Source organism: Lactuca serriola, chromosome 1, assembly GCF_051521515.1.
Source record: "Lactuca serriola cultivar US96UC23 chromosome 1, Lser_US96UC23_V15, whole genome shotgun sequence".
Lineage (NCBI taxonomy): Eukaryota > Viridiplantae > Streptophyta > Magnoliopsida > Asterales > Asteraceae > Lactuca > Lactuca serriola.
Genome location: NC_136408.1, coordinates 18,256,120 through 18,278,068, shown reverse-complemented (window position 1 = coordinate 18,278,068; position 21,949 = coordinate 18,256,120). Strand labels below are relative to the sequence as shown.

Sequence of the window (21,949 nt, the reverse complement as noted above, 5' to 3'; positions counted from 1 at the left end):
GTATAAGCAGAGTGTTTGATTTATACATATATAACAACATTTTTTTATTTCAAAAGATATGATGTTATCGTGATACATTTTGCATATGAAAGTTTCCTTATAATAGTTATAAATCACATATGATTCCGTTCATAAAAAGTGTATAATGAAACTTTATAGAACACACGAATATTATCGTGTGTTTTACTTGTATTCCCCCCTTAAAAGCATATAAAAACATTTATAAAACATTTAAAAGTGTGGATTATAGGGTTATGAACTCACATGATAGATCGAAGAAAGTGAGACGAAAACCGAGCAGAACTTCTACTCGAGAAAGCGGATTTCTCGGGATTCTCGGGAATCTCGGGAGCGTAAAACTTCCCTCCCAACTTGGATATGCAAACCGGGCCTTTGGGATGACTCCGAGGGTTGAAACGCAGAGCTTCGGTGCGAGAAAGGGAAGAATTGAGCAAGAATGGCCGGCATCCTCGCACCCTTTATATAGGGTATGAATCCCTCGCGTACGCAACGTCAGGCATGACCGCATCCTCGGTTGAAGCATCGGAGCGACGTGGACGAGCCGGAGCCTAGCATCCGAGTACGTTGGGCGTAACCTGGATTGGTCCGATGACTCCTCCTTCGGATAATACCGGATTTTGAAATTAATTTATATTTTAATTATTTAGTAAACTTCAAAAATTCATATCTTTCTCCTACGAACTCCATTTTCAACGTTCTTTATATCCACGCGAAGGTGAGACTACGATCTACAACTTTCGTTTAGACTCCATCGGCAAATCTTGACTTTATTTTTAATATTATATTTTAATAGGTCGGAACAGGAAAAGTTCGTTAAAGTTCCATAACTTCCTCATCCGACGTCCGTTTCAGTCAGACTTTTTACCGTTGCGCTTCTATCGTTGAGACCTTCGATTCTCATTCAATTTGTGTTGGCTTAAAGTCTCTCGATTTCTATTTCGAGTTTTTAGCTGTCTACTGCTATATCCGTAACTTAGAAAAATCATAACTTCCTCATACGAAGTCAGATTTGGACGTTCTTTTCATGTACGCTTACGGTTTAATGATATCTAAAACTTTCATTTAGATATCTAAGGCTAAAAATTATTGTATTGAAACTTCGCGTTTCACGTCTATCAGTGTTGCTGGTTTTGCCGAGAATCTTCGGTTGGTCATAACTTCTTCGTTATAACTCGGATTCTAGGGTTCTTTATATGTACGAAAACCTTGATACGATTCCTAATACTTTATTTAACCCAAATAAGATTTTAGGAAAGTTAATTTTTGACGTAAATTTTACTTGTGATCCATCATATTGTCTCGAAATATCGGGTTGTCACAGTAATCCACCATTGTGGGAGAAGCTTTGTTGAGACATTGTTTGCAAATCGGAGTTAAAGAGTGTTCGGTGGTGAAAGAAGAAGAACCGAGTGAAACTGATTAGGGTAACAAAGTGGTGCATATTAATCTATTAGGGTATCGCTTTGCTTATATATTGGTCCTATCGACGACATGGAAATCCTTGGGGACCAATGATTGTACAGCGGACCACAATCAGCTGCCATGTAATGAGTTAGTTGGCATCCACGTAACCATTTATTGATGATATGGCAAGGACACCGTTTATCACGGATGTAAGGACTTTTTAAAATAGTCAACTTTGAGTTTATTCCCTTAATGTGCAAAAAAAGTTGGATGCCTTTTTAAAATAAACAAGAAAACTCTGATGGGCTAATATGATATTTCCCCATTTCAATACCATCTTAATTGTCCTTCCTTTTAAAATAAACACGAAAAGTTTCATCTTCCTTTCATGCTCATTTTGGCTCAACCAACACTTGTATACATACATCATGTCATATCTAATGGCTATTCTATAAAACTACTTTTACAGTTTCAATAGGATCTTCTTATCATACAAAACTCATGATGTCTCCTTGCACTTTAACCAACTTGCCTTAATGGGATGGGTGGCATTTACCTTAAGAACCCTTATGGATCATAGACCCCAAATACTTAAAGCTCTCCTCCAAGAGAAGAGATTGATCCCCTGTAAGTATCTCTACCCCTTCATGATTTTTCTCTATGTTGAAATTTCATCAAAGATGCTCCATTTTAATGGTATTTATCTATAGGCATTTCTATTATAACACATGTTGGAAATAGGTGTCCAATGTCATAACTAAATTCATATAACTTTGAGAATAATCACAAAGTACTTTTGGGTTGTCCTCAACAGCTAAAATAGCTAGAAAAGAATTTAAGAGAATGATATAAATAGTTTATTAATTTATCATACCTTGATAAATTAAGTATAAACTTGTTAGAATTAATTAGTCTTAATCAGGAAAAAAAATTAAAGGTGCAGATACTGAGTGTTAATTGCTTAAAAGTTGAGCAAGAGGAACATTATGGAATACCCAAAGAGGGTGGATGGTTTGTGAGGCCTAGAAGGCTTCTAGAATTGTTTTTGGTAGCTGACAAAGAAAAGGGTTTGAATTAGGATTAAACATGATTATTTAATTGATCCATATAAGCTTTATGTACAAGTTACCTCAGCTATAAATAGATCTTTTGGCCTTCATTAATTTCGTTCCTAATCTTCCCTACACTTAGAGACTAGGCAGTTATAGCGGTCCAAAATCAAATATCGGTCAAGGGCTAAAATTTGAGATATAGGTGATAGATATCGGTATTTTTATATGCATAATTAATACACACACACACACACACACACACACACATATATATATATATATATATATATATATATATATATATATATATCAAAACTCAAAACTGAAAAGTGTCAATGTTTGAAACATAACCTTGCATAAGCCATAAAATCTTCCTCCAAGCCCACATCAACCAAGGCATCAAGATCTTCAATATCATCTTTAATATCGACATCATCATCTGTTAAGAATTAAGTACTTAACACACAACATGATCAAACCTGTAGAAACTAGCAAGTTAAAACTTAAGTATTTAACAATTAACACAATAATAGGATTTGTTAAGACTTAAAATCATGAGTCTATGACTCAAACTAACAATTAAATTTAGCATAACAATAGCTTCAGTTAAGTTAAGACCATAAGACTTAAGACAATGACTTAACACTAACAGAAGTTAGTAAAATTACTTAACTGATATCCCACCTAGAAATATCAGTAAGTATCACCGAATTTTGTGGTTCCGATATTTTGGACCAATATTTGACACCGCTATTTTTAAAGGTACTGATAACCGATATCCCACCTGGAAATCTTCGATATTAATTGTTAGCTTAGAGAATCCGATTTTCTTAAGTTCTCTCATCTCTCTCAATTTTCTAGGGTTTTAGACTTTTTGGTGTGAGCCATTAGAGGCATTTCTACTTTGGGTGCTAGATCTTCCAAGAGTAACTAAGAGTTCAAGATCTTCAAAGGAATCATGTGTATACAAAATTATGCTTGAAATGTTACTATATATATATCCCTCTTGATAGCATAAATTCATACTTTCGAAAATAAGTTGCTATAAATTCATACCTTCAACATCGGCCTCCATGTGTCTAAACGTGCATTCAACCCAATCCTTAACTTAGCCACCAACACAATGTCATTGGCAAAATGCATACACCAAGGCACTCCCCCCTTGATCTCATATGATATCTCGTTTAAGATCAAGCCGAAGATATATGGGCTAAGAGTCGAACCCTAGTATACCTATTTTAACGTAGAACTCGTGTCTTCGATTGGAGTTCAAGCACGTATCTTAGATTGGCAATATATATCATGTATAGTTGTAGCATATCTCTTGGGGTCTCTCTAACTTTCAAAGTCCTCCAAATAACATCTCGCAGTAAACTATTATTGAGTTAAAACTAAATAAGTCCGTAATACAAAAATACAAATAATGAAATCGAAAACGAAAATGAAAATTTATAAACTATTTTTCTATGATTTGGTTGAGGTTTAGAATCCGTTTGGTCCTAAAGAGAACCCTGGAATGAACATAAAATTAGGATTTTTCTCAATTTAATATTTGTATATAAAATTATGTCTTATCGCATATGGAAAATGTATATTATAAAAAAAAAATGTTTAGTATCGAACGAAAGCAACTAGTTCCGGAAATACTCTTTAACTGAAAACATTTTTTTTTAAATGTTGATGACCAAGATCTGACAAGTATATACTTTAGGTTATATTTTGCGCACACAGTATAAGTTAACTTATTTTTTTGAGTTTTTTTATGTTGTCATGTTTGGTAAGATAAAATGTAGTTTATTAGCTAGCTTTTAGAAAAACTACTTAGACTAGCTTTTTAGGAGCTTTTTTAAAATTTTCCAAATACACCCCTTAATTAATTATAGAAACACATATTCTTACATGTTCTTTTATGTAATTTTATATATTTTAGCTAGCTTTTAGAAAAACTACTTAGACTAGCTTTTTAGGAGCTTTTTTAAAATTTTCCAAATACACCCCTTAATTAATTATAGAAACACATATTCTTACATGTTCTTTTATGTAATTTTATATATTTTAGCTAGCTTTTCAGCTAATTTCACCAAACGTTATTTTTTATCAGCTAGTTTTTCAGCTAACAGACAGCTTTCAGTTAAGTTTTTTTGATTCTGCCAACCGAGTTTTTCACACCCTTATATCGTATTCATATGACTTTACTACTTTTGTATTTTAATGAAGAGAAATTAGGTACCATACACTACATGCTATTAGTTATTGGCCCGTCATGTCATATATTTCACTGGAAACCTCAATTCTATATTTCATAGATATCATTTTTTTAGGGGATTTATACAATATGGAACTTCTTTTCTGTCTGATAATTATTTAATTTAATGTTTTACATTAATATAATTAAAAAAATCAGTTGCTTATAGTTACAACATAAATTCTTATAATATGAATCATTTTATTAAAACAGAATTCATATCAAGCTTAGGATACAAATAAAGAAGCCTTATTATATGGCTTAGTTGTAATAAATATTTTCGCTAAGCAATAATTAAAACAGAATCGACTGCATATACATTTTTTTTTCCAATTTGTTACTATTTTTTTTTCTTAAGTTATATAACTTTACACCTCTGACCTCTCAGTTCGTGATCTCATCTAGGTGTTGTAAATCAAAATTTTCAAAAACAGAACATAAAATCGTTTTTTTGAAAGTATGAATGTGCATGTCTACACTTTTTGAATATGTATATGCACGTTCAAATATACACATACGCACAAAAAGGATTTTGCGTCCTAGCTCCGACATGACATACCTGTTGTGTGTTCGTTTGATTTATTGACGACGAAAAACTTTAAACAAAATATAATATAAAAATAAGGAACACGCTCTAAAGCTTAATTTTTTAATGGTCGATAATTTGATTATTTTTATATATTGCATGTTTCTTCTACAGCAAGTTACAAAGACGTAGCTTTCTAGTTTTGACGAGTTATAGATCGACATTGCAATATGACATACATACCCTCCCTATGACTTTCATCAACTTGGATCACGATATATCTATTAGTGGATAAGAGACAACCCATACACACATACATACAATTCTCTTATAAAAACCAACATAATAACAACAAAAATCGACAACACCACAGCTACTATAACTAATAATACCCAACGACAAAACATTCTGACTCAACCATCATCACCAGAAGGCTTAACAAACTTTGTGTTAATATGAGTGCGACTTAATTTATATATCAAATAACGATAAAAATAATCAACATGGACCAAAATAAAGAAGAATGTATGATACAAAATCTCAATACTCAAATCATTTATCTATTTCATATTGTATCACAAGGCACAAACGATACAAAGTACACAAATAGTTATCAAAAACAAAATTTAGTTTTTTTTTTTTTTTTTAATAATTTAAACTCACACTTTCTTAATGATCTGCACAACATCTTCATCTTCAAGCTCATGTTCCTGCCATGTAAAAAGATCCATTATGTAACATGACTCATTTTGGTATTGTAGTTAGGTAAAGAATAAGAATATAAGATAAACAAACTTACCTTGCCAACCCTTTGTGGCTTGTGTTTTGCACTAGAACCCCACACCAGTGCACTATTAATTAAAGGAAATTAATTAATTAATGAATCACAAAAAGTGGAGAAAATTTATAGTTTTACAAAAAGTATTAGGTGAGGTGACTTACTACTTAAACTGCTTAAGCATGTCTTTATGAATCCTGAAGCAAAAATCCTCAACAGTTTTTCTTTTAGAAGAAAGAATTACAGGGTCTTCATAATCCGGATTCATTCCTTTGGGTTTTGTATAAATACGGGTCAAACTCAGATACTCCCATATCATCTCAAGCAAACCATCAAGATTCCATTCCAAATGAGCACTACAAAATAAATATCATGGTTCAAAAATAAAATAAATAAAAGAAAAATAATAAATAAAAGAATGTATGTTACCTGACAGGACAGTAGTGAGGAAGTTTATCCAAAATCTGAAGCTCTTCAAGTGTGATCTGATCTATTTTGTTGACAACATAGATGCAAGGAGTGTATATTCTACTACCTTCAATCACATCGATGAGGTCATCAGCTGTTGCATCAAACCTAAGGGTGACATCAGCATTATGTATTTTGTATTCACTACATATTGCCTTTACTGTTTCAAGGTCTAAATGTGTGTTTGCAACTGTTGATGTGAAATTAATGCCACCCTTTTCTTTTTTCCTGAATGTTAGATTTGGGGGCTCCTTATTTAACCTGTAATATACATAATAACAAACAGTAAATAAGGTTAAATTAGAATATATATATATAATGAGAGAAACATTTGTGTTTTTTCTTTTTTTAAATAATTATGGTTTACCTGATGCCAAATCCTTCAAGCTCTTTTTCAATGAGACGTTTGTGGGTTATTGGCTTAATTGCATCCAGCACAATCAGAATACAGTTGCATGTCCTTGCAGTGCTGATAACCTACACAACAAGAATGTATTTTATTTAAGTTAACAAACTTAATAAATCAGTCACAAAAAAAAAGAAACTTTTTTAATCAGATAACAATTATTCAGTATGAAATAATAATCTTAAAGAGCAACAATTGAAAAATTACCTGCCTTCCTCTACCCTTTCCATCCTTAGCACCTTCAATAATACCAGGAAGATCCAACAACTGCCAACAAATAAATACTATAAAACAATATAAACCTTTCAAAAAAAAAAAAACAAAAGATTGGAGGATTTACAATTATACCTGAATTTTAGCTCCTCGATATGTAATAACACCTGGAATGCATGTGAGAGTGGTAAACTCATATGAAGCAACCTGTGAACAAACATAATACAATGTCCCTTAAACTTTAGACAATTTAATTGTGAATTTGTGATGATTAAAGAGGTATTATGTACCTCTGAAAAAGTCCCAGTTAACTTATTTAATAGGGTTGATTTTCCAACAGAAGGAAAACCCACAAGACCAACCCTTGCATCTCCACTTTTTGTAACATCAAAACCTTCACCAGCACCACCACCTCCCTTTGTTGTAGGTGTTAGAAGCTCCCTTCTCAGTTTTGCAAGCTTAGCCTAACATCATAAAATCAATTTAATTATTTTAGCTTCTGCTAAAGCAATTAACAATTGAGCAACCTACTCATATTTACCTTCAACAAGCCCAAATGATGTGCAGTTGCTTTATTCTTTTGGGTCTTTGCCATCTAAAAGGAGAAAAAAGAATGCACTCAGTTAGTTACATTTAACATTTTAATTACCATAAGTAACAAAACTCTTGAAAAGGTAATACAATTCACATGATGGATGCCAAATGTAGAGATGGGATAAGAAATAGGATAAAATGAGAAAGGATAACAAAAAATGTTAACTTGGAGAATAAAGACTAAAACTACATTTGTATTAGGTATATAACATGCAAATAGCTGAAATTTTATCAATGTATGAGGGATAAATCTGCACATTCTGCTTGCAGCTAACAGCTTCATATCCATAAAGATTTTGTATAGCTATCACAGGTGCACACTTAACAAGCAAAGCAGAGCAATACATTTATGCTTTTGAAAGCCTTGAATTCAGCATACATTCACCAAATATCTCCCAAACATGTCCAAAACATGTCAAATGTGCAGCTGAAATTAGCTCATGTTACATCAACACTCAAAGTGTAGCCGTTTCTTTAAAAACAGGGACATATTTTCTTCTTTTTTGATCCTCTAAATAATATGATGATGGAGTAAATAAACGCCTTCTCCATTAAAATAGGTTCTTGTGATTAAACCTTTAGTTCTCATGTGCAAATTCTCTAAACAGATTTTAAAAAATATGTACACAAGCAGCTCCCCTGCACTAAACTGGCCATCAAAATTGTGTTTCCATTGCCGCAGATAGGAAATTTGTTCTAAAGTGCCTCATCTAAATTTTTTTTCCTCCAAGACATACTTCGAAGTTAAAACGTAAACTGTGTCACGTCGTAACTCGTATTGTAGCTTCCTACTGAATCTAAGGAATCAAGATTAACCAGAGCAGTGATTTTGAAATAACTGCAAATAGATCACATCGATTTATAATACCCGAGTGAACTAAAACAATATCGTGTACGATTACTTAAATTAATTATGATGTTGCGAAGACATAGCGATGTTTCTAGGGTTCGTGAACTATTGCCTATCCGGTATACGAGGTATGTATATAGATGGAAATACGAAAGTATATAGATGGAACAGGGTTAATACCTCATCTTCGATATCTTTGATTTTCTGCATGACGGTCGCCATTGCTGAAGTAAAGAAAGTACTGCTTTGATGTTGTTTTCGAATGTATGAGCTTAACTGGTATCGATAGACGAAAGGAAAGAGGGTTCTAGAGAAAATGGAGTCGCAGGTCAGCTGCCCCTAAAAAACCCTATTTTTTTTCCTCTCTCGTTTTATTTTAATTCAAAACAACTTCGTATTTTATTTTAACTAGCATTTTACGCTCAACACGTTAGAGAGGTATCAATTGATTTAAAAAAGCAGTAGGAAAATAAGTGGTAGAAATTAAATTATCATCTATCTTTTATTTCTATAAGTAGGCGAATCCCCGTGCGTTACGTGAGAATAGAATTATATAGTTAAAATAATATTTTTTGTCAAATTATTATTTAATATTTCTACTTTGAAACAAAATGTTAGTAGTAAAGCAAACATATATTTAACATATTAGTTTTATTAGACATTATAGTTTAATTTTTAAGTTATTGTGATATATATACAATTATTTGATAATTTTATAAATTGTTTAAAATTGTGTAAATTATATATCAAATGAATGATAATATAATGGGTAACAAAACATATGAACAAAAATATGAACTACAACTTTTAATAACATAAAAATAGAAAAACATCTATTATAACCTTTATATTAAAAGATATATATATATATATATATATATATATATATATATATATATATATATATATATACAACGAATAATAAAAAATATGAAAAATAAACACTATAACTTTTAATAACATAAAAACACTAAAACATCTATTATACAATTTATATTAACTCTTCATATTTAAATCACAAATATCTTCAAATACATTAATATTTTTAATGAGCAAAACTTTACAACCTTATAAAAGAAAGGAAAATAAAAAGTTATTAGTGATTACTAATTAATAATCATAAGTTAAAAACTCTTGAGTTGTAACTAATAAATATACATAAATTAGAAAACTTAGTGTGAATTTCAAATGAATGCGGTACTTGGAAATGTATTATTATTATTATTATTATTATTATTATTATTATATTCTTCTAAATAATTGGTTTTGATGCATCATTTTAATCCCTTCAATTATTTAATTATAAATTTACAACATACATAGGTGCATATACATGATAATTACAAATCAAATGTTCAAAATTATGTTATCTTTTAAATATTGTCTTTTAAATATGTTGTGTAGGATAACCCAACAAAAAAATAATAGAAAATAAACATAATCAAAATAGAAAAACTACAATCAAATAAATAAGAGCATTGGGTGGTTGAATATATAAATAAAAATGTTACATAAACATACATTTAAATCAAAAGAAAAAACTAACATTTGTCAGCTTTGCTCAAACAAAAAAACATATATCCATTTTATGAATCTTCTTTTTTCATTTAACAGTCTTCAACTATAGATACTTGATAACAATTCTTCGCTAACCTGCAATCAAAATATTTTTCTTGAAAAAGAAGAAGCAGAAAGATATTCCAAACAAAACATTGATGTTTGAAGAGTCACATTCAAGATTGAGTAATACACACAATTCGCATATAAAGATCAAATGAGAAACTGAATATAAAGAAATAATATAAAAGCTTCATTTTTTTTGGTTGAAAAAAAAATCATATTACAATTACCATCGATGCGACATAACCCATTTCTTCAAATCATCATATTTGGATCATGAATGCTTCAACTATGTGAAAACTTTTGAATCACAATATCTTCAAATCCTTTTTACATGTAAGATTTTATATAACACAAAAGTCATAAAAGGTTGGCATTTTTATAGTAAATTTTTCACTAAATGCTAATTAAACATAATATAAGTTATAAAACTTTTGAGTGATAAATCATAATTAGGAAAACTTTTGAGTTGCATTAGTTAAAAAAGGGGGTTTCAAATGAATGTGGTTTGAGAAAGTTAAATAAAGGGGTTTCAAATGCATGACATTCAAGAAAAAATGCTAGTTTTATAAGTATGTATGATTATTTCTATCTATTAATATTATGACAAATCGCCATTCAATTTAATTTCATCTGATATATTTTTAATATAGCCTTAATGAGTTAGTTAAAAAAATATGAAATGAAGACACTTTTCATAATTTTATTGGATAGGAACATTTATAGGTATAAAAAGTAGGAAGCAATTTAATTTTCAATAAGTTGTTATGTATTGAAAGGTCATTTATGTTTTTGTAGTAGAATTTTAAATAAATTTGAATTTATGTCAACATGTATATAAATAAGTTTTAAAAAATAATAATAATAACAAACGAAAATTCTAAATTTATGTCGAAATATTGACTACATCAAATTTATACCGATGCAATTTGTAGATAGTAAAAGTCAAGGGTGTCAAAATAACATTTTAAAAAGTAGAGAGATGAAAAAACTCATTTTCCAAAGTTAAGGGCGTAAAGAAAATGATATCTTACAAAGTAAAGGGGTTCAAGTTGTAGATGGTAAAAGTCCAAGGGGTCAAAGTGATATTTTAAAAAATAGAATTTGAGAACAATCATTTTCCAAAGTACAAGAATGTAAGTTAACGGTGAAAACATTAAGCAACATTGTTTTTTTGAAGGCGGTGGACGTTAAGGAGGGAAACCGGCAAAAGCCGTTTTGTGTAGGTTCGATGGAGAGGTTTTTGAAAGGTTGGAGAAGTCTTTTAGGTGTTGTTTGTTTTTTTTCAGAAAAATCACTTCTGATCAGTTGTTGCTGCGTCGCGCAACACATGAACTTTCGTAACTATTGCGCGTGTGTTGCGTGGTGCAGCACTGGACCATCCTTTTCAAACCACTTCCCACTTACTTTAAGTTATATTATTCAACTTAGATTTGTTTTTTTCAACAACATGTTTATTATTTTAATAATTTTTAAGGAATATTATAAACAATTTGAACATGTTTTACATAATTTCAAAACTCTTTCGTAAATTTCATATAAATATTTTTTGTTATATTGTCTATAAACAAATATTAATAAATTATAAAGTTAATCATTAAGATTACTAGATTTATTGAAGTTAACCGGAAAATAATCACCGTCTTCAAAATTTTAACAAAAATGAACATATTTCTAGCTTAATTAATAATTTTGTTTATTGTTATTTAGCAAATATTATGTTTAATTCATTTATATAAACCTCTTTAAAAATTATATCATCACAATGATCTTTATATTTGATTTGCATATGATTAAACTAAATAAAAATTTTCTTTAGATTTATTTTTAATTATTGTATAGTTAATTTCAGTTTATTGTAACAGTCTGCAGATGTTAAAAAACAAACATACTTTTTATTATAGGTTGCAGCCGTTTGATCCACCTATTCTACTGCAGAGGGTTGCAGATATGGTACGCAAACTTCAGCCATGTCGCTCCGAAAAAACAAACAACACCTTGGTCTTTGGTGTTAAAGAAGCAAGTCAAATCAAGGCAGTAGAACTATTGATCGAAGAACGGAAAACTACAATGGTTAAAATTATACAGCTTCAAAGCAAAGTCGACACCTCCACCCCAAGCCAGCTTGGAACATATACTTTTTACAAACCAGTACAAATTTTAATATATAGTTAATCTGTAACTAGATTTAAAATTTATTAAGAAAAAACTTAATGTATGTTTTTGAGAGTTAAAAAAAAAGCCCTTTCAATTAAATAGAAAACTACATATTACAAGTTTTTAACTTATATTTTATACAACAAGACCATAATTCCAAAACTAATTCATTTAGCTTTTGATTATTTGTAATTTTATAAATTTCAAAAATTTAAAGTTATTTTGACTGATATTTTTATATAAATAAAAACTAAAGTTTTTCGTATTCAGCCTTCAAACTTCTGATTACACCTATCAACTTCTAAACGTCAATTTGTGATAGAAATCTAAAAGTTTTAATTTGTGATTGAAATCTAAAAGTTGATGAGAAAAAAATTAAACTTCAAAAGTTTCACAAAAGTTGCTCTTCCTTAAACTCTTAAAGGTGTAGAACTTGTTATATATAAAGAAAATCACTCAATTGATATAATATTATTTTGAATAAAGCGTCTATTTAAATTTAAATTTAAATCATCTCTTGTTACTTTTAACTTTAATAATTAAATTAGGAATCAAAACCAAACTTCGCTATAAACTGAAAATTCAAATAAACTATTTAACTGATGTTACAAGTAAGTCCAATAACTTTATAGATATTCTTAAATTTTAATTTTACTTTAACACCTGATTATTTGAATTTGGAAAAATCAGAATCAAAACCATTTCCTCCAATATTGTAAACTTAATCACTTTGATTCCACATCACATTTGTTCTTCCGATTACGATTTGGCGTTATGAAATGAACCATTACAAATTATTTATCTTGTAGTATGTGTATAATTTGTTATCTAAAGTTTCTTTTCAATACATTTTGATAAAAAACTATAAATTTGTAAAATGTACACTTACAATGAACTTACAAATACGTCAACAAACTGACTTCGAAAATACTCAACTATTAGGTGTTTTTTCATGCAATTTCAAACTTTCACAACCCTTAAAAATGGTGATTTAAGTTTAAACCATTTGAATATAAATTTGAGCAATGTCAAGAGGAAAGAGGGCTCATTACACTTGAAGTAGAAGTTAACAATATATGTACAACAAACCAAAGATATACAAGTAGCCTTTGCAACATTTCAACAAAGGCTTTTTATTTGTAATCAAGACAAGATGATATACATTCACATTTTTTTAACAATCAACAATACTGCTTCAGCTCTTAATTCCCCAAAGATCTGTATGTATACCTTGAAGATAAGGACCATATCCATATACATTCACATTATTTTGCAATGGCAATAGTTCAAGATCCTGCAAAAATAAGGTGTTCATAATATCTTTCTGGGATAAATGCAATACCAGTAACCAACTTTCATATATTTGCTTATTATAGCATCCTATTTTCATTTCAAATACCAAATTATCTAGTAGAATTTTCATCCAAATAAGAAATATATTTGAGAGTATAATGCTATAATTTGGTAAGTTTATAAAGAGAAAGAACATACCCTGGTAATATAATGGAAGTCACAACTCACAGAGAAACAGCCATGCAATGAAGAATTGAAGAACCAACAGGAACAGAAAGAACCACATCAACCCACAAGATCGAACCGCTTAATCCTCCATCTTCATTCGTATAGACTTCAATCTCTGCACACATAATTGCTTTCTCACCACCACCACCCTCTTTGCATTCCCACACCACACACAACCTCCCATCCAAATCCACCATTGTTGCACCACACAAAAACTTCGGCAACCCTTTCTCCACCCCTCTTAACTCCTTCCAAACATCCTTCTCAACATCATACCCTCTAATTTTCCCCAAATAATCATAGCAATACAAAACCCCATCTACAACTGCAGCTCGCCCCCTCCATCCCATGTCGAGCCTCTTCGGAACTCTCCCCCACTCCATCTCCGCCACATCATAAACCACTCCGCCCCTGTCTGCCATCGCATAAATCTTACCATCTATAACAGCATTAGCATGCATCCATTTGTCCTTTGCCTCCACCGAACTGCTTGGTAGCGGGCACCACACCCCCACCGTCGGATCGTAAACCTCCGCCCAATTAATCGACCGAGTCCGATTATCCACCAAACATCCACCCATCACATATATCTTTTCATTTACCGTCGCTGCAGCTGCAAACTCTCTCCCAACTCTCATTTTAGGCCCAATTTCCCATTTATTAACCCTACAATCGAGAACCCAAACAGATGTCGAGGGAATATCGTTAATCGAACCGCCGATTAGGTATATTTTGTGGCCGAGTACGGCATATGCAGAACCGACGGGTTGAATTGGGATGGGCGGGAGAGGAGATAAGATGCCTTTATCGGTAGGGTTAGGGTTTGGGTGATAATACCACTTGAAAGAAGAGTTGTGGCGGATGTTGAGGTAGAGGGATTGTTGTGTCGAACGGATGAGGGATCGGATGGCGAAGAAGTGTGGGGAGCGTATGGTGGATCGCCATAACTTGGAGACTAGTAAGAGGGAGCGGTGGTAGGACCGTGGAACTCTAGCGATGCATTGGAGTGCGACGTCATCTGGTAGGTTTGGTATCAGCAGTGGTGGTTGAGGTGGAAGCGAAGAGGAGGCGGCCGGTGGTGGGTTACCGGAGGTGGTTTGGTCCGTCATTGGTGTTCAAGTGGCCTCAGATGCGTTCAGTTACTTGTTTCTTCATGTTGATCGGATATTTTGTAAAAGATCTGAAATATGGTAATGTGCAATTAAAACATGATATGATTTTAAGGCAACACTTTGAGTAAATCCTTTTAACGTGATCCAATCCTATTGTAAATATTTTTAAACGTGACATGATTTTATATGCATTGACCATTGCTTGTTTTTACTAAATGAAATGTTTTCTTTTTAAATTTGATTTTGTTAGTGGGCATCTTATTCTTATATATTTTATAGCAATTAAATAATGGGTTGTTTGACCTTACAACGAGGCATCTCCCATTTGCAAGGTTATAAGTACAGAATATTTAATTTGTCTTTGGATATTGTATTGAAGTATTTTGTTTTACGATAATCAAAATCATTTATAAAATATGAAAGAATGGCAAAAATCTTTGAACGATAACAAAATGTGACCATATATTTATTCTAAATTAAATTGTTTATTTAAGTTGCAAACGATGTTGTCTTACGTCATTAATTTACATATACAACAATGTATTATGTTCTATTAATTTTCAAGTTTTGAATAGATAGGCCATATCACAACTCTAATTCCTTTTATTTAACAAAAATATATATTATACATAGAGAGTGTTTGGGATAATTTTTAAAGTGACTTTTAACTTTTATCTTTTTCTAAAAGTCAAAAAGATGTTTGGTAATTCTGACTTTTCCAATAGAGTAAATGGTATCCTTTTGAAAAGTCACGGAATCCTAACTTTTCCATTTTTTACAAAAAATGACTTTTTGGCTTTCAAAACTAAACTAAACACCCTCATAGTATATATATATATATATATATATATATATATATATATATATATATATATATATATATATATATATATATATATATATATATATATATATATATATATATATATATATATATATATATATAGCTACGCTCTTCCATTTCCTTAACTAATCTTGCTTGAATATTTAAATCATCCTATGAACTTGGGTCGTTATAAGAAGATGTTTATCAAGTCTTACTTAGTTGATCCATCAAAAGTTTATTAGATAATAATTAAATATCTCAATTAATTGAATATAATAATTTTTAAGTGAAATAAATATTTGATTGTACCCTTAAAATATTAGTTAGTGTGTCTAGTCATCTATCTTTTTTTCATCCAAAAATGTTGGATTGGAGATGACTTTTTATTCTTTGTCAATTTCAACATACACCCATGGATAATAAGTTTAACTTAAACCATTTATTTCACAAGACGAAATGCATCATAACATTATTCAAATACCATCGTTGATGACTAGTTAGTTTTTTGATTTTAAGGTTAATATAGTTATTAATGAAAGAAATGGGGTAACATTTTTTAAGGAAAAAAATCACAATATTCCAAGAAAATATGTTAAATCTAATATAGTTATTAATGCTACAATTTATTTAACGAATTTTTAAACTAAAATATAGTGGCGTAGTGGAATACTTAGTGTAAAACATTTCACTAAAATAATTAAATTCTAAGAAAATATAATATATTGACTATTTATAAAATTTATAAAACATAAATAATTCTTTTGACAAATTTAAAATATAATATAAAATTAAGCAAAACATATTTGATCAATATGAACAAAATGAATAAAACGAAATGCATCCTCAAAGTAAAATGGCTCAACACTTTATGTTGATAACGGTTTGATGGTCACTTTGAAGCCACTCCCGCCAAACCTTATCGGTTGACGTGCCAACTAAACAAGGGACTCTCTCTCTCCCTCTCTCTCTCTCTCTCTCTCTCTCTCTCAATGTCTTCCATATCTGTTTCGCTCTTCGGTCCTCTTGCTCGATCTACACATTCTAGAAATTGGGGAATCAGATCCTCCTCAGCTGCTCCCCCCAACGTCGACTTCACCTCTCTCGAATCCGCCATCGCCAAGGTTTTTTATTCTTCGACCTCTCTTCCAATTTTAAGAAATTAAACATGATGCTTTCATTCAACGTCTCGTAGAATTATCATAGTAACTTTTATACTCGTATTCGAATCATATAAAAAAAACCCAATTTCACGAGGTTCCACTTCAAATTAACCCTTCGATCCGGCATTACTGACTGAACTTGTAGAGATGCAACTGAAGCTTGTATTTTATTACACTAGTTTGTTACTTAAGCATCAAACACTGCGTAGTGAATGTAGTTAAGGTGATGCTGAAACAATAGGGCAATGTTATTTGACAACCACCAATGAACATCTGCATGCTTCCTATATAGATATTGTTTTTCGGAGAGAACAATCACCCAATCAGTTTTATTTGGGTTTAGATTTTTTCAATTTGTTTAGTATCCTGCATTTGATTTGATGTAATTCTATTTGCATTTGCATTTGGTGCAGAAGGATAGTGATGGTGTTAAAGAAGCACTTAGTCAGCTCTCTGAAATTGGTTGGGCCAAAAAGTGGGGTTCTCAACCCTATGTATCCCGTCGCCCCGTAAGTTTTTACTGACTACATGTATCCCCTTTTTTTCTATATGATTGAAGTCATATCTGATTTAGTGGTAAGAGGTATATCAAACATCCCCTAAGTCTAATAGTATCATTTAACAAAACTGCTGGATTTTTTTTTCTTTAACAGACATCTCTACGTGAGTTGACAATTCTTGGAATGAAAAACGCGGAGAACCTTGCAATACCTAGTGTTAGAAATGATGTAAGTTGTCATGAACGTGTTTAATTAACTACCATGATTTGAGTTAAAAGCTCAATGATGCCAGAGATACTCATCTTTTCACATAAATCTTAATTTTATGATATGATATATATATATATATATATATATATATATATATATATATATATATATATATATATATATATATGTTTCATGAAATTAATTTCATGACAGTGATGCAGGCTGCTTTTCTTTTCACTGTGGTGGGAACTACAGGGTTCTTGGGAGTTCTTGCTGGTCAGCTTCCTGGGGTGAGCTTGAATTGAATAATTCAGAAACTTTTATTTAGTTGCTTGTTTATCTCATAATCATATATAAACAATCAACAAAACACCAAAAACTCTATGTGCGCATATCATTGGAATAATAGTTATAACAGATGATATATAACTTATTTTCTCGTTTTTGTCTATTTTTAAAGTGGTTTGACTTTGTAACTGTGGTTCAAAAATAATGCAGGACTGGGGCTTCTTTGTACCATATCTGATTGGGAGCATCTCTTTGGTGGTTCTGGCTGTAGGGAGTATCTCACCTGGGTAACTATAACATGAATATATAATATATAATGGACGATTATACCCTTTATGTATCTGTTACTAGAGCTCATTTCTTCAATCTCTTATCAAATCTTGCATGGTGAGGGGCAATAATGAACACTCTGGATTTATCTCATTAGTTCACCTGTGATGTAGGCTTCTTCAGGCTGCAATAGGTGGATTCTCGACATTTTTCCCTGATTATCAAGATAGAATTGCCAGACATGAAGCTGCTCATTTTCTAAGTAATTTCTTCTCATAGATCTCGACATTAGTTCACCATTGATATCAGTCTCAGTCTCAGTCCCAATTCCAATCAAAATGTAGCACAACCTGTTCAAGCGGGACCTATGAGTGTGCTTACATGGCATTGTATTTTTTTGTTTATTGTTTGCACTTTGCAATTGAGGTGCTCTGATTGTCTGTGTTTTATACCTATTTGCTTTGAATGGCATGCAGTTGCCTACTTACTAGGTCTCCCTATCCTTGGGTACTCTCTGGATATTGGAAAAGAGAATGTGAATCTGATAGACGAAAAACTTGAAAAACTTATATACAGTGGACAACTTGATGCCAAGGAACTTGACAGGTAAGTAACATTACAATTTTTCTGCTAAATCCTTGCAAATTAAGTTAATACTTATACATAAGAAAGCCTCATTTTTTCTGCATCAAATCAAAATGAAACGATATTCTAACTACTAAACTTGACTCTCAGGTTAGCAGTTGTTGCAATGGCTGGACTAGCAGCAGAAGGTCTAAAATACGATAAAGTGGTTGGTCAATCCGCCGACCTTTTTACTCTACAGGTAACTAGATACCTTGCACCTCAAGTCAACTCTCAACTTCATTCAACTGTAATCTCATGAGATTCTTTTACTTACATAATTGTAGAGATTCATAAACAGAAGTAAACCACAGGTTAAGCCACAAGAGCAGCAAAATCTAACCAGATGGGCAGTAAGTCATTCAATCCCATAGCTTGCATTTGTTACACTGGACTGGACTGGACAAACTTTTTCGGTCTATTTTCTTTGATGAGGATGATGAGGGCGTTCTCGTCTTTTTGTACAGACAAGAGATGGGTGAGTTGTCAGCGTACCTTGTTTCACCTTTTTGGATTGGACAAGAAATTAGTCTTAGTCCAATGTAGATCAAACACAGTACAATCTGCTGTGTCATGTCATAGTCATATACTGTGTAACAAAGGGGGTGAAAAAATTGCAGGTGTTGTTTGCGGGGTCACTGTTGAAAACAAATCAGGCACTTCATGAAGCTCTAATGTCTGCAATGTCAAATAAGGCAACTGTGCTCGAGTGCATTGAAGCGATCGAAAAGGCTGCTGTATGATTCCAAGAATAATATATATATATATATATATATATATATATATATATATATATATATATATATATATATATATATATAATGTCATATACTCCATAAGACTGAGTTTGCAGCAATTTGAATAGCAGATTTTTTATCACAAAATATAGAACTGGTGTTAAATTTAATACACCGAATTCTGCAATAAGAATTATTATCCCCCGCTTGAAACAAAACTCGTCCTCGAGTGACTATCAGGATATAAGAGCACATCTGGTTGGAATATGGTGAGGTCAAACACATTGAATGTAGGAGAAATGGACCAGCCATCCGGAAGATCAACGACATAGGCATTATCATTCACTTTTCGAAGTATTTTGCAAGGGCCAATTTTCTTCATCTTAAGTTTGTTATACGTACCTACTCGAAACCACTCTTTTTGTAAATGAACCATAACAAGATCTCACACCTCAAAAACTTTCTCACGACGATGTTTGTCACGTGCTTCTTTATACATAGAATTAGAAATCTCCAACTTTTGTTTAACCTCCTTTTGGACTGTTTCAATCTTTTTAGTTAAATTTTCAGCTACTAAACTATGACCAGGTAATGGAGGTAGCTAAATAAGGTCTAGTGGATGTTCAGGTTGCCTTGATTGAAAAGGCGATTTACCAGTTGACCATGTTATTAAAAGCAAATTCAGTTGGCCTATTGACCATGTTATTAAAAGCAAATTCAGCTGGAGCTAGAAATTGGTCCCATCGTTTAGGACGAACCCCACAAAGACACCTTATCAAATTTCATATGGTTTTATTCACCGCTTCAATTTGACCATCTGCTTGGGGATGGAAAGAGGTACTAAATTGGAGAGTAATTTGAAATGGCCGCCAAAGAGTGCACCAAAAGTGACTAAGAAACTAGGTGTCACGATCAAACGTTATTGTCGAAGGAATGCCATGTAAACATACTATTTCCCGAAAAAAAATGTTAAAGCAATATTAGACGCATCCGTAATTTTCTTGCAAGGGATAAAATGTGACATCTTAGAGAAGTGATCAACCACCACAAACACATAATTTGTTGATTAGGGTAAAAAGCCTCGTTAATGAGAGGCTTGAAGGGGACTGCTGCTAGTGGAGACAAGAAGATGGGAGGAGGGAGGGGTAGTATCATTTGGGGTGGGTATGATTGGGATAGGAGGGGGAATATTAGGAGGGGAATCTTCAGACAAAAAGGAATCGTAGTCTGAAGGGGAAGGTGTGTCGTGAAAATCGGAGTATGGGAAGTGGTCGTCATCAAAAAGGACGTGGCGAGAAATGATAACACGTTGGGATACAAGATCAAGACAACGATAGCCACGATGACCAGAAGAAGGACCAAGATAAATACATGCTAAGGATCGGGGAGAGAGTTTGTGGGGAGTAGTTGAGGAAAGATTTGGATAACATAAGCATCCAAAGATGCGAAGCTGGTTGTAGGAGGGAAAATGACCAAAGAGGAGTTCGAAGGGAGTTTGAAAGGAAAGGGTAGATGTGGGCAGGAGGTTAAGAGTGTGAGCAGCTGTAAGGAGGGATTCAACCCAAAATTTTTGGCGGAAGAGAGACTTAAAATAAGAATGTGCGAAGGACGTTATTGATAGTACGAATGGCACATTCGGCTTTACCATTTTGTTGAGATGTATAAGGGCACGAAAAACAAATTTTAATACCCTTGAGGGCAAAGAAAGTAAGTAATGTTTGGTGCCCATTATCACATTGAAAAAGTTGGATGTTGGATTGAAATTGTGTTTGAACATAAGCATGAAATTTAGAGAAAACATCAAACACATCAGATTTAGCACGGAGTGGAAAGACCCACAAAAAATGAGTATAATCATCTAGAAAAAGAACATAGTATTTAAAACCACTCATATTAGTTACATGTGATGTCCGTAAATCAGAATGAACTAATTCAAACATACGAGATGATTTAGTAACAGAAGATGAAAAAGGTAATCGACAATGTTTCCCAAGCTGACAAGCATGACAAGTGGGAAGCTTATTAGAAGTACTAGATATAAATTTGCGAGAATGTAAAAAAATTCAAAATAGAAGTGTCGGGGTGACCAAGACGTCTATGCCAGGTAGGGAGAGAGACAGCAACACATGAGGTAGCAAAAGGAGAAGGGGTCGGTGATGGAACAACAGGATAAAGATCACCGACACTATCACATCGCTGAATAAATGCACCTGTTTTAAAGTCCTTCACAGTGAAACCAAAGGGGTCAAAAGTGATAGAAACAGAGTTATCAGTTGTAAATTGGTGAACATAAACGAGATTTTTAACAAGTTTGTTCGAGACAAGTACATTATTCAAAGTTAAGCGGTTGTGAGAATGCGGGAAAAA

General features: G+C 32.1%; 3 protein-coding genes across 3 annotated transcripts; 1 reads left to right on the top strand and 2 right to left on the bottom strand.

Annotated features, from left to right (window-relative positions):
* Nucleotides 1-5,762: 5,762 nt before the first annotated feature.
* LOC145062474 (GTP-binding protein-like protein) lies at nt 5,763-8,929 on the bottom strand. Its single transcript, XM_079010102.1, has 10 exons — nt 8,738-8,929; nt 7,655-7,708; nt 7,404-7,577; nt 7,249-7,320; nt 7,108-7,167; nt 6,862-6,971; nt 6,456-6,755; nt 6,191-6,382; nt 6,048-6,099; nt 5,763-5,958 (listed from the first exon to the last, which is right to left on the bottom strand). The coding sequence occupies exons 1-10, from the start codon at nt 8,777-8,779 to the stop codon at nt 5,908-5,910; spliced, it is 1,107 nt and encodes a 368-aa protein (XP_078866228.1). The 5' UTR covers nt 8,780-8,929; the 3' UTR covers nt 5,763-5,907.
* A 4,395-nt stretch (nt 8,930-13,324) lies between these two features.
* On the bottom strand, nt 13,325-15,064 carry SKIP6 (SKP1 interacting partner 6). Its single transcript, XM_079009936.1, has 2 exons — nt 13,826-15,064; nt 13,325-13,628 (listed from the first exon to the last, which is right to left on the bottom strand). Exon 1 carries the CDS (start codon nt 14,962-14,964, stop codon nt 13,852-13,854), a length of 1,113 nt encoding a protein of 370 aa, XP_078866062.1. The 5' UTR covers nt 14,965-15,064; the 3' UTR covers nt 13,325-13,628; nt 13,826-13,851.
* Nucleotides 15,065-16,678: 1,614 nt separating this feature from the next.
* LOC145062381 (uncharacterized) lies at nt 16,679-20,049 on the top strand. The gene is made up of 10 exons (XM_079010020.1): nt 16,679-16,914; nt 17,367-17,462; nt 17,607-17,681; nt 17,885-17,953; nt 18,162-18,238; nt 18,395-18,483; nt 18,698-18,827; nt 18,957-19,047; nt 19,133-19,198; nt 19,466-20,049. Exons 1-10 carry the CDS (start codon nt 16,783-16,785, stop codon nt 19,586-19,588), a joined length of 948 nt encoding a protein of 315 aa, XP_078866146.1. The 5' UTR covers nt 16,679-16,782; the 3' UTR covers nt 19,589-20,049.
* Nucleotides 20,050-21,949: the final 1,900 nt, after the last annotated feature.